Raw genomic sequence first — 14,960 nt, 5'->3', positions numbered from 1 at the left:
TTTGCAAGCCCTTCCAGGGCCACCAGCTGTGGTTCTAGAATGGCAATCTCCTGTTGACACAGCCGTTTGCAATAACCGAATTGAAAGAGGCTTTTGTACAATTTGACATTTTTGACAACAGGGAAAAAAGAAACAGATATTAATTCAGATGGAGTTGCTCTTTCAGACATTAAAAAAGTCATACTAGTATAGAAATGTGTGCAAATCGGAATGTAAAAAGAAAAAAAGGAACATCTTTAAAATTTTTCAATTCTGTGGAAAGCATTCATTTTAAAACATCATTAATGCCTGGCTGATGTGGCTCAATGGATTGAGTGCTGGCCTGAAAACCAAAGCGTTGCTGGTTTGATTCCCAGTCAGGGCACATGCCTGGGTTGCAGGCCAGGTCCCCAGTAGTGGGTGTGTGAGAGGCAACCACACATTGATGTTTCACTTCCCCTCTTTCTCCATCCCTTCCCCTCTCTATAAAAATAAATAAAATCTTTTAAAAAATCATTATATTGGGACTTCTGCCAAGATGAAGCTGTAGGTGGAAGCACTGCACCTTCTCGCACAACCAAGTTTAAAAACAACAAAGTTTTAGCAACAAAAACGCAGCCAAACCACAGAAATTTGAACTACACGGAAGTCTGACAACAATAAACACTTCAGCCAAACTGGTAAGAGGGGCAGAGCCAGCAGCAGAGTGGGGTCAGGCAGGAAAGATCCACCGGACCCACCCGGGTGCACGACCCAGGTGCACCAGCAGCGGTGGGCAGATCCCAGGTGTGGAGTAGTGGGCGGACCCACTGAGGGCTGACCATGGTCACACATTCATGCGCAGATAAACTGGTGAAGGAATGAGCAGTGAGAGAGACTGCACAGGCGCCAGTGGCAGGAAGCAGCAGAGGGAACTGACATTGTCCCTCTCTGACCCTACCCCCACATACAGCATCACAAACCAGCGACCTGGCGGGTGGCCCCACCATGGTGAACAACTAAGGCCCCGCTCCTCATATGTAACAGGCATGAACAGATCAAAACATGGCTCAAGAACAACTCAGAGCCCCTGAGACAATAAATCTAAGCGATGAAGAAATAGCCAAACTTTCAGATGCACAGTTCAAAACACTGGTGATCAGGATGCTCACAGAACTGGTTGATTTTAGTCACAAATTAGAGAAACGTATGAAGGCTAAACTAATTGAAATAAATGAAAATACACAGGAAACCAATAGTAATGGAAAGGAAACTGGGACTCAAATCAAAGGAGTGGACCAGAAGGAGGAAAAAAATGACCAAACAGAAAACAATGAAGAAACAAGAATTCAAAAAAAAGGAGGGGAGGCTTAGGAACTTCCAGGACATCTTTAAATGTTCCAACATTCAAATTATAGGGGTACCAGAAGGGGGAAAGGAACAGCCACCAGTGGAAAACTTATTTGAACAACTAATAAAGGAGAACTTCCGCAATCTGGCAAAGGAAATAGACTTCTAGGAAATCCAGGAAGCTCAGAGAATCCCAAAGAAGTTGGACCCAAGAAGGAACACTCCAAGGTACATCATCATTATACTAGCCAAGATTAAAATGAAGGAGAGAATTCTAGAAGCAGCAAGAGATAAGGGGACAGTCACCACAAAGGAGTTCCCATCAGACTGTCAGCTGATTTCTCAAAAGAGACCTTACAGGCAAGAAGGGGCTGGAAAGAGGTATTCCAAGTCATGAAATCCAAAGACCTACATCCAAGATTGCTCTATTCAGCAAAGCTTTCATTTAAATGGAAGGGCAGATAAAGTGCTTCTCAGATAAGATCAAATTCAAGGAGTTCATCATCACCAAGCCCTTATGATATGAAATGTTAAAGAGACTTACCTAAGAAAAAAAAGATAAAAAATATGAACAGTGAAAGGACAGCAAACTCACAGTTATTAAGAACCACACCTAAAACAAAAGCAAACTAAGAGGACAGCTAGATCAGGAGCAGAACCACAGAAATGAAGATCACATGAAGGGTTAGCAACAGGGGAGTGGGAGAATGAGAAGGGGGGAGAAGGTACAGAAAATAAGTAGTATAGATGGTAGGTAGAAAATAGATGGGGGGGGCAAGAATAGTATGGGAAATATAGAATCTAAAGAACTTGAGACATGTGGTCATAAAGTAAAGGGGGGAATGGTGAGGGAGGGGGTGTACAGGGTGGAGAGGAATGAAGGGGGGAAATAGAACAACTGTAATGACATAATTAATTAAATATATTTAAAAATAATTTAAAAAATAAAAAAATATTATATTGACCTGTCCATTAAAAATATTCTAATAGCTTATGTAACGACAAGTCCAGCATGGTACTCTGCTGAGCCAGACATTACTTAGGGAAGTGCAGGGTCATGGGGAGGCCCAAGGGTACCCAAGGGGCTCAGGGCAGCTGCTGTTTACCAACCAATAAGAGTACATCTCACAGTTTGGACAATGGGATGGCTGTACCACTGTGAGCCACCGGAACATCAGCTTTATGCTCTCTAACTCAGTGTTAGAATGGCAAACACTTATACAGGAAGGTTGGAAAATACTTACAAATTTGTTAACTTCCATATATAAGTTTTCATAGTTTATGGACGTTTCATTTTTCAGGCCAGATGTGTCTGATGTTTTTACTTGAATTATTCCAGGGAATACCTTTCCTGAAATTCAAGCAGAATCTTTCTGTAATGTTTAATGCAAAGAGGATCATTTTTATTTTATTTACATCATACTTTAAAAAAGTTCTAAACATTATATGATGATGCTACAGGAAGCCTAGATGATAAATGATAATATATGATATATATCATATGTAATATATATAATAGATGATATATGATAAATGTTACCCCAAATCCCACCCTACCTAACACTTTGGTATGAGGTATGACCCACTTTTCAAAGAGTTCACTTTATGCCTCTGCACTTTTATGAAACACCTGCGGTAGGACTTGTTTTCACCACCATCAGGAACCTTAAGAGAATTCTTGCTTGTATGGAAAAAGGTGAACATGGAGACGAGCATCCAGCATTTGTTTTGCAGGGAGCTATTCTAGAGGCAGAGCGCACCCTGACTCGCCAGAGCGGCCTGCCCGCCGCAGCACCCGGCACCCCGGCACGCAGCCGCCACGGCCGTGGACTGTGTCTCTGAGCATCTGTGCATCCGTTAGCAAGATGTCCCCAAAGCGACTGCTTCTTCATCTTATGCCACTTCAACTTACAAAAGATTTCATGAGAATGACCTACTTTCAGGTAGACAGGGAAACCTATCTCTCTCCCAGCTCCTTTTTTCCCTGTGCAATGATTTATATCATTATTCCTCCAAGTTTATATCATAAATCTTCTTTACTAATTATTAAATAATAATCATGTTTCCAAATCATTACCTGGTCTTTATAACTATTGTTTTTTAAAACTGCATCATATCCTCTGAAATATATGTTCCCTTCATTGATGTAGTCACTTCTTGTTTTTAGCATTTTTAATTATTTAAAAGGGGGTAAAAAAGGTCACAGTAAATGTCTCCATTTGGGATCATTTACTTAGAGAGGATCCCCAGAAATGAGATTAGTAATAAAAGTAAGAGCATCCTTTTGGCTTTCGGAACATCTCTAATCCCTGTGGCTAATGCTTTGCATTTGTTCTCTGTACAACTGATCTGCTCTGGTGAGGGGGCTATTTCTCATTCACAGAACAGGTAAAATTTTATTACATAAGAAATAGCCTTGGACCTTCATAGCACATAGGTGATCTAACAAAAAAAAGTGTTATGTCAAGGGTATGGCGACTGGCTCCTGAAGTCCATCTCTAGACCTGAGAGGCTCTTAAGTCTCTAAAGATGGGATTTGCTGTTATGGAGCAAGCAAATCCTATGACAGAGAACTGACCAAACCCAGAAGACCAGGCTCACAGGCTTGTCGGACCATGCGGTCTCAGGCACATCACCTTCTCCTGCATCATTCCCCCCAGGTAACAGCACTGCTTTGTGCAGTCTTTGGATACCTTTTCAGGGCCCATCATTCTCATTTTGTTCTCATGACACCGTTCCCTTGAGCAGGTGAAGTGAAGGGAACTTCAGGTCTAGCCCACACACCTGACTCGGTTCATTTCCGCTCACATTTGATTCCACTGAGACAAAGGCAGGAGCCATTGTTCTACTCTGCTGGCCTTTGTTGCCTCCAAGTTTTCCCCTCTTTCTAGTATTGAACAAGCTCTTTGGCCATTAGTTTAAGTTTTCTATTCCACTTTAGGTATGAGATGCAGCTCTGCAGGGTTCATCATTTGTAACTCACCTTTTTTGCAGCTGGAAGAATTATAGTAATACCCAAGTATACACTGGCAAAAATGTGTATTATGCAGATTAACACAGTAAGAGCCACCGTCACAGGAATCATCTTGGCAAAGATCTGAGATGGAGCAGAAAGAGATGAAAAATCCACAGAGTAGCAAATAACACCCAGAAACATACTTCTCAATTCTCATGCCTGCCTCCTGGGCACTTTCTATTCCTTGGTTGTATTATTTCAAGGCATACCTTTAGAAAAGCTAGAAACAAGTACACCTTTTCTAATGTATCTTGAGAGTTTGTTGCTTAAATTCGGGAACAATTGCTTGTCTACAGTAAAGGTCAGAGGTTGGTGGGGAAGGGTGTGTTCAGAGTAATCTGCTAATCCAAGGAGGCAGGAGTGTTTGGGCCTCAAGGACCTTCTAGAACCTTGGTGTCTGATCTTCTAACACTAGATAGGGCTTCCCACAACTATTTTATAGAAGGCATCATATTTTTAAGGAAGGTGTATATACCTGTCTTACAGGGAGGAAAAGGCGGGAGGCCCCCCAAAGAGACTGGATGTTATATGCTGTTACACCATGTTAGCACGCATGGTATAAAGATCCATAATAAAAGGAAACAGATGTTAAGGGGAGAATGTGGATTAAGTCACTGAAAACTCTGAGAGTAATTGGTGAAATGACACTGCATTCCCTGGCTTTCTGAGTGGATGACTTGAATAAGTGGCGAGAATAACAATGTAATTGTTTCTACACCGCGGGCTGGGACTCACAGACTGGGACGGGTGCAGCATCTTTTCTGTGTCCAGAGATTAGATGGGGTTTAAGGAAGAAAGGTTGGTGGCCAAGTGGTGATCCTGGCTGGCCATGTTCTTCATCTCTTCCCAATGAAATGATTCTGAGCCTTGATTTCTGAATAAATTAAGTGTCTGGCAACCTTCAGAACTGTCTGAATGTTTATGAACCTATAAGTAGAACTAGATTTAAAAAAATCTACATATAAGGTACAATGTATATAACAGGCTCTTTTCGTGATTGAAAAAGGGGAATACACAAAAACACAGATACGTATGTTTCTATTTGCGTAATTACCTATGGAGGGAGAAGCAAGAAACTGGCCATAGAACTGGCCTCTGGAGAAGGAAACTGGAAGTCTGGGTCCTAGGGATCGAGGACGGGAGGGAGGTTTAGTTTTTACTGCACCTATTTTTAATGCATCTATTTTTACCCTGTTTAAGCTTCTTTTTCCATAACAATGGGCCTAATTTATTTTCATTTAAAAATAGAAAACAAAACAGTGCTGATGAGAATGCGGAGCAGCCTTGCTGGTGGGAATGCAGAATGGCACAGCTGCCTTGGAAGGCAGTTTGGGGATTCCTTACAAAACTACACATGTTCTTACCGTATGATCCAGCATGTGAACTCCTTGCTATTTACCCAAAGGAGTTAAAAATAGATGTCCACTCAAAAACCTACACACTAATACTTGTAGTGGCTTTATCCATAAATGCCAAAAACTTGGAAGCAACTAAGATGTCCTTCAGTGGGTGAATGGATAAGCAAACTGTGGTACATCCAAATTGTGGACTATTATTCAGAGAAAAAAAAAATAGAAACGAGCTTTTCAGCACTAAATTATAATCAAACCATGAAAGGACATGAAGGAAACTTAAATGCATGTTACTAAGTGAAAGAAGTCAACCTGAAAAGCTGCACACTGTGTGATTCCAACTATGTGATATTCTGGAGAAGGCATAACTATAGGCAGTTAAAATACCAGTGGTCGCCAGGGGTCGGAAGGAGAAAAGGATGAAATGGTGGAGCACAGAAGGCTTTCAGGGCAATGAAAATAGTCTACGTGATACTCTAAAGATGCATTTTTTTCAAAACTCATAGTATGAAGTGTCAGTGTAAGTCCATCGCCTGTGACAAATGTGCCTCTGTGGCTGGGATGTTGACAGTGAGGGGGGTTGTGCATATGTAGTATTTGAGACATATGGGAAATCTCTGCACCTCCCTCTCAGTTTTGCTGTGAATCTAGGCCTGCTCTAAAAAATTAAGTCATTTTTAAATTTTTTTAAAAAGAGTTTTAAAAAATGCTGCACGAGACAAAAGGAGGCATAGTGTAGTAGTATCTCATGAACAACAGTAAGGGTTACCCTCTGACAAGATGTAAGCCAACATTCTACATTAAATAAATGGCTCTTTTTAAAAGCCTCAATCAGGCCCTGGCTGGCGTAGCTCAGTGGATTGAGTGCGGGCCTGCGAACCAAAGGATTGGGGTTTGATTCCCAATCAGGGCACATGCCTGGGTTGCAGGCCAGTTCCCAGCAGGGGACTCACAAGAGGCAACCATACATTGATATTTCTCTCCCTCTCTCCTTCCCTTCCCCTCTAAAGATAAATAAATAAGATCCTAAAAAGATTATTTAAAAAATTACTTAAATAAGTAATAAAAGCCTTAATCACATTGCTTGCAAGGATGATTGAGAAACCTAGGCAAGAAATGGAGTGAAGCTCCTCTTTGGACCCAGAAGACAAGTCACTGCTGGGATGACTTCTGGGATGACTTCTCTCTAGCAATAAAGGACAGACTTGGCTTGTCTGGTGGACCAGGAATAAAGTCACTATATGTTACGGCTGGAAGGTTTTGGTGGCTACTTACTTCAGTCACACCTTAGCACAGATGAGCATGCTGAAGCCCAGAGAGAAGTGGTTTGCCCCATTCCCCACAGTTTGTGATTGGGCCAGCGCACAGTGAAAGTCTGTGGAACCAGAAATGCCTTAGAAGAGCTCCCTTCCCTGGCTCCAGGAGAGCTGACTGTGTAGCTCGCTGTGTCCCACTTGACCTTGACCTAGCCTTCAGAGTGGCCTCTCCAAACAAGACAGACTGTGAACAAGGTCGTAGATACAGGCTCTGGATCCATTTGCTTAGTCATCCATTTTTTAGATCTATCTCAGGACATTGGGGAAGACAAAAGATCTGAGTGTGGGGAGACTCAGCTTGCTCTTTGGCTGCAGGAAGTTGCTGCTCTTGCTGGGCCTCTGTTTTCCTTTGTGAGAATGGCAGGGTTTATCTGGACCCTTCAAGCCCGAAGATTCTTTTAGACTAGGGATTGGCGAACTACAACTTATGAGCCAGATCTGGCCAGTCTTCTGTTTGTTTGTTTATAAATTAAGTTATTGTTGATACAACCAGGCTCATTCATTTATATGTTGACTATAACTGCTTTTATGGCAAAATCACAGGGTTGAGTAGTCATAAGAGAGACCCTTGTGTGGCTCACAAAACCTGAAGTGTGTACTAGTGTGCCTTTATCAATAAAGTTGGCTGACCATTATTCTAGACCATGCTTTGGGAAATGAGGCAAGTGGTTTCTGTTTCAATAACTTTGGCTTGAGGTCAACTCTTAGCATCCCCAGAACATCTTTCCGTTAGACAATGACCTTGGTTATGTCCAGGACGGTTTGAGCACTGCTGTTGTTTGGCTTTTTATCCCTCAGGCTTAAATTCCACAAATTGGCTCAAACTCCCAATTAGAATGACCATCCACCATCATAACTTGTTCTGTTTTTTTGTTAACATCTGATAAGGAGGCAGGCTAGAATTGACTCTTTCTCTAGGTAAAGGAGCTAGACCAGTGAGTGGGCTGAAGAGTTGGTGTTTATTTGGGCCTCACCTTCACAGAGAAACTAAAACCATTTCTAAAAACTTCTTAGAGAGAGGGCAACTACAGAAGTAGTTTTTATAAAGTCCAAGTTCATAAAAACATGTTATGTTTAGCAAATAGCTTGAGGTAGGATGGCTAGTGAAAAAGGAGAACAGAATGGAACTATGGGTAATTTTTTAGGGTCTCTAACAACACTACTAGCCTTTTTCATTCAGATTTTTTTAATTCCAAGGGTTCATAGCCCAGGAAACCTTGTGTTTCTTTACACGCTCTTCCCTATTCCGGCAGAGCGTATTTGCCTGCCACCTCCACAAACCTGACTCCTCAGTGAGGAGTTTTTGAGAGAGTCACTCTTACTTGTGGTATCAGGGTTTGGATTGCTAGTCTTTGGTGAAGTGACACTGCTGGAAGTCAATGAAAGGACAGTCCCTAGGGAATTATCTTTTATGAATGCTGTGGGAGCCATTGGGGTAGTCAGTGCGGGCATTGTGTTGTCGGTACCTGTAGGAGCTGTGGTGCTAGCAGGTGCAGGTGTTGTGTTGTTGGCACCTGCAGGAGTCGTTGAGGTAGCAGGCGTAGGTGTCGAGGTGTTGGCACCTTCAGGAGTCGTCGGGGTAGAAGGTGCAGGTGTCGAGGTGTTGTCACCTGCAGGAGTTGTTGAGCTAGCAGGTGCGAGTGTCGAGGTGCTGGCACCTTCAGGAGTCGTCGGGGTAGAAGGCGCAGGTGTCGAGGTGTTGTCACCTGCAGGAGTTGTTGAGCTAGCAGGTGCGAGTGTCGAGGTGCTGGCACCTTCAGGAGTCGTCGGGGTAGAAGGCGCAGGTGTCGAGGTGTTGTCACCTGCAGGAGTTGTTGAGCTAGCAGGTGCGAGTGTCGAGGTGCTGGCACCTTCAGGAGTCGTCAGGGTAGAGGATGTGGTTGGGGAGTTGCTGGCACCTGCGGAAGTAGCTGGGGTAGTGGGTGCGGTTTTAGTGTTGCCAGTAATCACAGTGAGGATAGCATTTGTAGCATTTGTAGCAAGTGTGGCTAAAGCGGCAATAGGCATGAGGAAGAAAGATACCAAGTTTCTTTGGTAAAAGGGAAGTTTTAGAAGACTGAAAATATATAGTGATAATTATATAATTGTTTCAATGTAATAACAATTGTCAATTATTTAATACAAGAGTTGACCCTTGAAAAATGCAGGTCTGAACTACATAGTTCATTTATACTCGGATTTTAAAAATGAAACCTGTGAAACCCTTGAAACACAAGGGTCAGCTGTAATTGGTACCCAATTAATTCTTTTCTGAAAAATAAATGCAATATGTCCTCAAATATTGTTCTCATTCAACATCTTTTTTGCTATAACTTTGGTGCGATGTTGTAGGAACTTAACTATTCTTTGCATCAATTAACCTATGGTATAACTGGTTTCATTATACATCACTTTAAGTTGTAGAACCTATTTACAATGTTAGATGAGAACTTACTGTGTAGTTGACCACATTAAAAACAAAAATAGATGACTACTCCCAAAACACACACCAAAAATCCCCACAATAAATCAAATTAGAAGTTAACCAGACAAAACTGGGAAATGTTATTAAAATATGACCAAGAGTTCATGAGCACCAAGAAGTAATATTTATGCCTGTAGTTGCAGAACTGTGAATCTGGGTTTAATATTCCTCCAAGTAGCCCTCAGTGAGGACAATTAAAAGTGTCACCAGGGGGCGCTGTTACAATCTGGAAGTGAACTCCTTTGTCTTTTAACAGTTTAATGCAATTTGCCAGAATTTTCCATCACATGGCATTTTAGCTGTTGATAAATATGAGGGAGAGAAGGGAAAGAATGTGTTTAAACAATGATGAAATTTTAAACAAAACCTCATTAAGTGTGTATTAAACTTCTTCCAAAAATATTTTTCTAGTAACATTTACCCATTAATAATTTTAGACACGTGAACTTTTTAGAGTGGAATGAATAGAGATGGTCTCTGCCCTAAGGGCTATGGTGATCATCAAAGTTGCCTTTAACTATTAAGATGCCTTGGACATATGGGCCAGTAAATGCTTAGAATCCTTATTGTCACTAAGAACTCAGACACAGACAATCAGTTAAAAAAATTATTAAGAAAAGTGGAAAGCAATTTCTAAACCTTTGAATATGGAAAAGTGATAAGGAGGCTACCTGACTCCCCCCTGGTGTGAGTCCCTGGCTCTCCACCTCAACAGGGCCTGGCTTACACAGACATTCCTAAGAGATAAGCAATTGCTCTTCTGGGGCCAAGAAAAGAGTCCAGATTTTTGGTCAAGGTGGTGGTGTACGTAAATACAGCTCACCTTCCCACACAACCACATAAAATTACAACTAGACTATAGAACAACCATCATTCAGAACTGTCAGAGATCAAGCTGAATGGAAATCCTAAAACTACAGAAATAAAGAACAAACTACACTGAGACTGGTAAGAGGGGCGGAGAGCCATGTATGAACTGGTTCCACTGCCATAAATAAAAATGTGGCAGATAAAAATTGGGAGGGATATCTCAGGAGTGAGGGGTCTCAGCCCCACATGAGGCCCCCAGGTCCAGGGTTTCAGAACCAGGAAGATAAGTCTCCAAAACTTCTGGCTGCAGAAACCAGCAGGGATTGAGGCTGTGGAAGAGAGAAACTGCTGGATTCCCTGGCAATTACTTTTAAAGGGCCCAAGCACAGACTTACTCGGACTTATTCCCTCTCAGCTCCAGCCAATAGGCAGCAGCTTGAAAGGCAGCAGCTTGAAAGGCACCAGAGACATATAGGGAGAAACTGCATTGTCTGGAACCAGGGCAAGAGATAGGGGGCAGCTTTCTACCAGACAGAAGTACTAGCAGAGGCCATTATTCCTTTTCTGAGCCTGCCTCCCACAGAGCTACAAAGCCAGCAGGCAAGCACCATATCTGACACCTGTCAAGCTGCCTCACACTGTTTGCCCCACCCTGGTGACTCCCTGAGACCCTGTCCCAACCAGCATTCAGGCACACCTAACCAGTGGCTTTTTCATATGAATGGCTTGTCTTGGCCTACATTTCAGATTTTTAAAAATTATCTCAAACAAGAAGCATCTGGCTTCAGTGAGCCCTGTACCTCCTCCTAAGTGACCCTAGGTCTGGCATTAGCAGCAGCCAGTCTTGGTCACAGTTAGGCCTTGCCTGGGTAACTCTAAGCCCAGCAAAAGTAGCAGCAATCTTTGGGTCACTTTGTAGCTTATGCTGTGTGACTATAGACTGAACATGGGTGGTGGTTGACCTTAGATGTGCCAAGGGCACTGAAGGCTCAACTACAATAGGAGGGTGTACACAGCCCACACAGTGGGCATACCTTGAGTACCAGCTTGTGTAATAGGGGAGGCTGTGCCACTGGACCCTACAGTACACCTGCTACATTAGGCCACACTACCAAGCCTGGGAGATGTAGCAGCTCTACCTAATACATAGAAACAAACACAGGGACCCTGACAAAACTAGAAGACAAAAAAATATGGCCCAAATGAAAGAACAGAACAAAACTCCAGGGAAAGAACTAAACAAAATGAAGACAAACAATCTGCTAGATTTAGAGCTTAAAACACTATAAAAATTTAAAACAGTTATAAGGATGCTCAGTGAACTTAGAACTTTCACAGAATTAAAAAAAGAGCATAGAATCCATTAAAAAGAACCAGTCATAAATGAAGGATACACTAATTAAAATAAAAGACAATTTACAGGGAATCAACAATGGAGTAGATAAAACTGATAATAAACTTAGTGATTTGGAATATAAGGAAGCAAAAAATAACCAAACAGAATTTCAAGAAGAAAAATGAAGATAGTGTAAGGAGCCTCTAGGAAAACTTCAAGCATACCAACATTTGTATCATAGGGGTGCTAGAAAGGAGAAGAGAGAAAGAGAAAAATTGGAAACCTATTTAAAAAAATAATGAGAGAAAATGTCCCTAACTTGGAGAAGAAAATAGACATACAAGTCCAGGAAGCACAGAGTCCCAAACAAGATAAACTCAAAGAGGTGCACCCCAAGACACATCATAATTACAGTGCCAAAGGTTAAAAGCAGAGATTCTTAAAAGCAGCAAGAGAAAAGCAGTCAGTTACCTACAAGGGAGCCCCCCAGTTGACTTTCAGCTGACTTCTCAAAAGAAACTTTTCAGGCTAGAAGGGATTGGCAAGAAATATTCAAAACGATGAAAAGCTTACCTAAAACCAAGATTAGCCTACCCAGCAAAGCTATATTTAGAATTAAAGGACAGATAAACAGCTTTCCATACAAGAAAAAGCTAGAAGAAGTGTTAAAGGATCTTCTTAAAAAAAAAAAAAGAATATAAAAAATACGAACAATAAAATGACAACAAATATACCAGTCCTGGCTGGTATAGCTCAGTGGACTAAGCATGGGCCTTTAAACCAAAGGGTCACTGGTTCAATTCCCAATTAAGGTACATGCCTGGGTTGTGGGCCAGGTCCCCAGTAGGGGGCACATGATAAGCAACCACACACTGATGTTTCTCTCCTTCTCTGTCTCACTCCTTTCCCCTCTCTCTAAAAATAAATAAGTAAAATATATATTAAAAAATGAGAACAAATACATCTATTAACAATTGAATCTAAAAAACAAAAAGTAACAAGCTGAACAGAAACAGAATCATTAATACAGAGAGCGTTTTGATGGTTGCCAGATGGGAGGGGGTGGCAGGAATGGGCAACAAAGGTGAGGGAATGAAGTACAGGTTGGTAATTACAGAATAGTTACAGGAATGTAAAGTACGGCATAGAGCCCTGGCTGGTGTGGCTCAGTGGACTGAGCACAGATATGCAAACCAAAAGGTCACCAGTTCAATTCCTGGTTAGGGCACATGCCTGGGACACGGGCCAGGTCCCTAATGGGGATGTAAGAGAAGCAACCAGTTCATAAATGTATCTATCGCACATTGATCTGTGTTTCTCTCTCTCTTTCCTTCTCCCCCCTTCCCCTCTCTCTAATAATAAGTAAATAAAATCTTTAAGAAAAAGACAGATGTGTGACCCATGAACATGAACAATGGTGTGGGGACTGCCTGAGTGAGCAGAGGGTGGTGGGCAGATGGGTGGAGGGGAGCAAAGGGGGAAAACTGGGACAACTGTAATAGCATAATCCATAAAATATAATAAAAATATTTAAAAAAAGAAAATAGTCTCCCAGCCAGTCATTTCGACTGCTATTACTACAGCAGAGTCTTATTCCTACTATTCTCATTTATCAAGGGCTTACCCTGTGCCTGGCAGGACCTGGGACATGGATATGAGAGACATAGTTAATAGAAGACTGAACTAATACTCAGAGGGACTAAGGAGTTTAGCTGGGGGGTAAACCTTTAATTCCCACATATAAGGGGTCACAAGACTCTGATAGCAGAAGCAGAGATTAAACCAGGTCCCTACACTGCCTTAGGGCCCAAATGACATTTGGAGGTCGAAGAGCAGGGCACAGGGCCCTTGGAACCTACCAAGTCTTGCTTCTTGGCCTCAGGAACTCTTAAGGACAAATCTCTGGTTTGCTGAACCTCTTAGTCCAGAGGCCTCCTTACGACTGTTCTGTCTACCTTCATCGCAGACTGAAATGCCTGTGTCTTTGAGTGAAGTTGGAAAGGAAATTTCACCCACAATATAGCCCATCTGTCGGGCTGTGGGAATTAGTAGCTGAAGCCTGTTGATTCCACTTCAAAGACAACAAACATGCTTAAAAGAATATAAAGTTTTTAAATATTCCTTACCTGAAATTACAAAAAGGAGGGTGAAAAGAGCGAGGTGAACGAAGGCTTGCATCTTAGGTCTTCTTGCTAGGCAATCCAAGGAGGAAATGGTTCCCCCCGCCCCAGCTATCTTTAGTTTTAACTCCCTTTCAGGTACAAAGTCCAGTCATTAACTGACGTCAGATCAGCCAAAGGCAATTATTCCTTAAGGCTGGTCGTATACTCTAGGTCCCAGTGGAGTTTTTCAGACAAAGGAGATAAACCTGGCCTTACCGACTTTTTCTGACTCATAGTCCCAAATAACTCAGGAGAACTCAAACATCCTTGAGAGGTGGTGGCAGTTAATCTCTTTATAGCTCAAACGTCCCCAACCTACCTCCTTTTAGGAGGTCACCATTTCCTTAACACCAGTGCTATCATCTGTGCTTCAGTTACCAGCACGCCCTGCCATGACCCAGGAATCCAGGGCCCAGTTGATCCAGGAAATCCATTTTCTCCCCGCCGCCCCCCCCCTCCACCCCATAGCTCAAAGAATCCCTGAGGAGTGCTTACATGTTTCCCCTGTTTGTTGTTAGCTCTTGGCCCCTTTTGCTGTGGATCACGGTTCTGGGCCTCTCTGTGGGTCACATCCAGTAACTTGGTCTCCAAGCTTCGACACTGTCCACAGATCACACTGACTGGCCACACGCTCCCAGCCTCCCCACACCAGTCCCCTCCATTAATGTCCTCAAACACAGTTAATATCAAATTTTTGTGGTATTTAACCTAAGTTTACTGCAGGCTTGTGGATGAGAGGTCAGGAGGGGGAAATACAGTGTAGAAAAGGGAAAAAGTGAGAACAGATGACTCCATCTCTTTATTCCTGGTTGTTCACTGCTCATGTAGCCGCCTCCTGGTTCCTCTATTTACCTGCTGCTCCTCAGCCCCTGATCTCTCACCCCACTTCAGGAACCACCTTTATTCGTTGGATGAGGATCTTCTTAATCCAGTCCTCTCTCTTTAAAATCCAGGTACCCCAACTCCCCCTGGGTGTAGCCCCAGCCTGAGGAACAAAGCCAATTAACAACCCCTTGTGAATTTAACCCTGACCTTAGTAAAAACAAAAATTTTCATATTATTACATAGCAGGTTACTTTATTGTTGTCTCAAAAGTCTCCATTCAGCAGTGGGATGTGGGGTTGGTTTCTAAAGCTGAGAGGTCCGTTTACACATCTTCCCCAAGCAAAGACACCTCTCAGGCCCAGGTTTTGTGC

General features: G+C 42.4%; 1 protein-coding gene across 1 annotated transcript in view; it reads right to left on the bottom strand.

Moving 5' to 3' along the window:
* Nucleotides 1-13,813, bottom strand: part of MUC13 (mucin 13, cell surface associated) — a 34,999-nt gene extending 21,186 nt beyond the window's left edge. The window contains exons 1-4 of the mRNA XM_053672822.1: nucleotides 13,729-13,813; nucleotides 8,459-8,902; nucleotides 4,292-4,405; nucleotides 2,553-2,659 (exon numbers count right to left, since the gene is read on the bottom strand). Coding sequence (XP_053528797.1) covers nucleotides 2,553-2,659; nucleotides 4,292-4,405; nucleotides 8,459-8,902; nucleotides 13,729-13,780 — 717 coding nt within the window. The 5' untranslated portion in view covers nucleotides 13,781-13,813. The remainder of the gene's footprint in view (nucleotides 1-2,552; nucleotides 2,660-4,291; nucleotides 4,406-8,458; nucleotides 8,903-13,728) is intronic.
* Nucleotides 13,814-14,960: the final 1,147 nt, after the last annotated feature.

Source organism: Artibeus jamaicensis, unplaced genomic scaffold, assembly GCF_021234435.1.
Source record: "Artibeus jamaicensis isolate MK-2021 breed Jamaican fruit bat unplaced genomic scaffold, CSHL_Jam_final contig_793, whole genome shotgun sequence".
Classification (NCBI taxonomy): Eukaryota; Metazoa; Chordata; class Mammalia; order Chiroptera; family Phyllostomidae; genus Artibeus; species Artibeus jamaicensis.
Note: the sequence above shows the minus strand (reverse complement) of the source record. Positions and strands in the feature narration are given on the sequence as shown.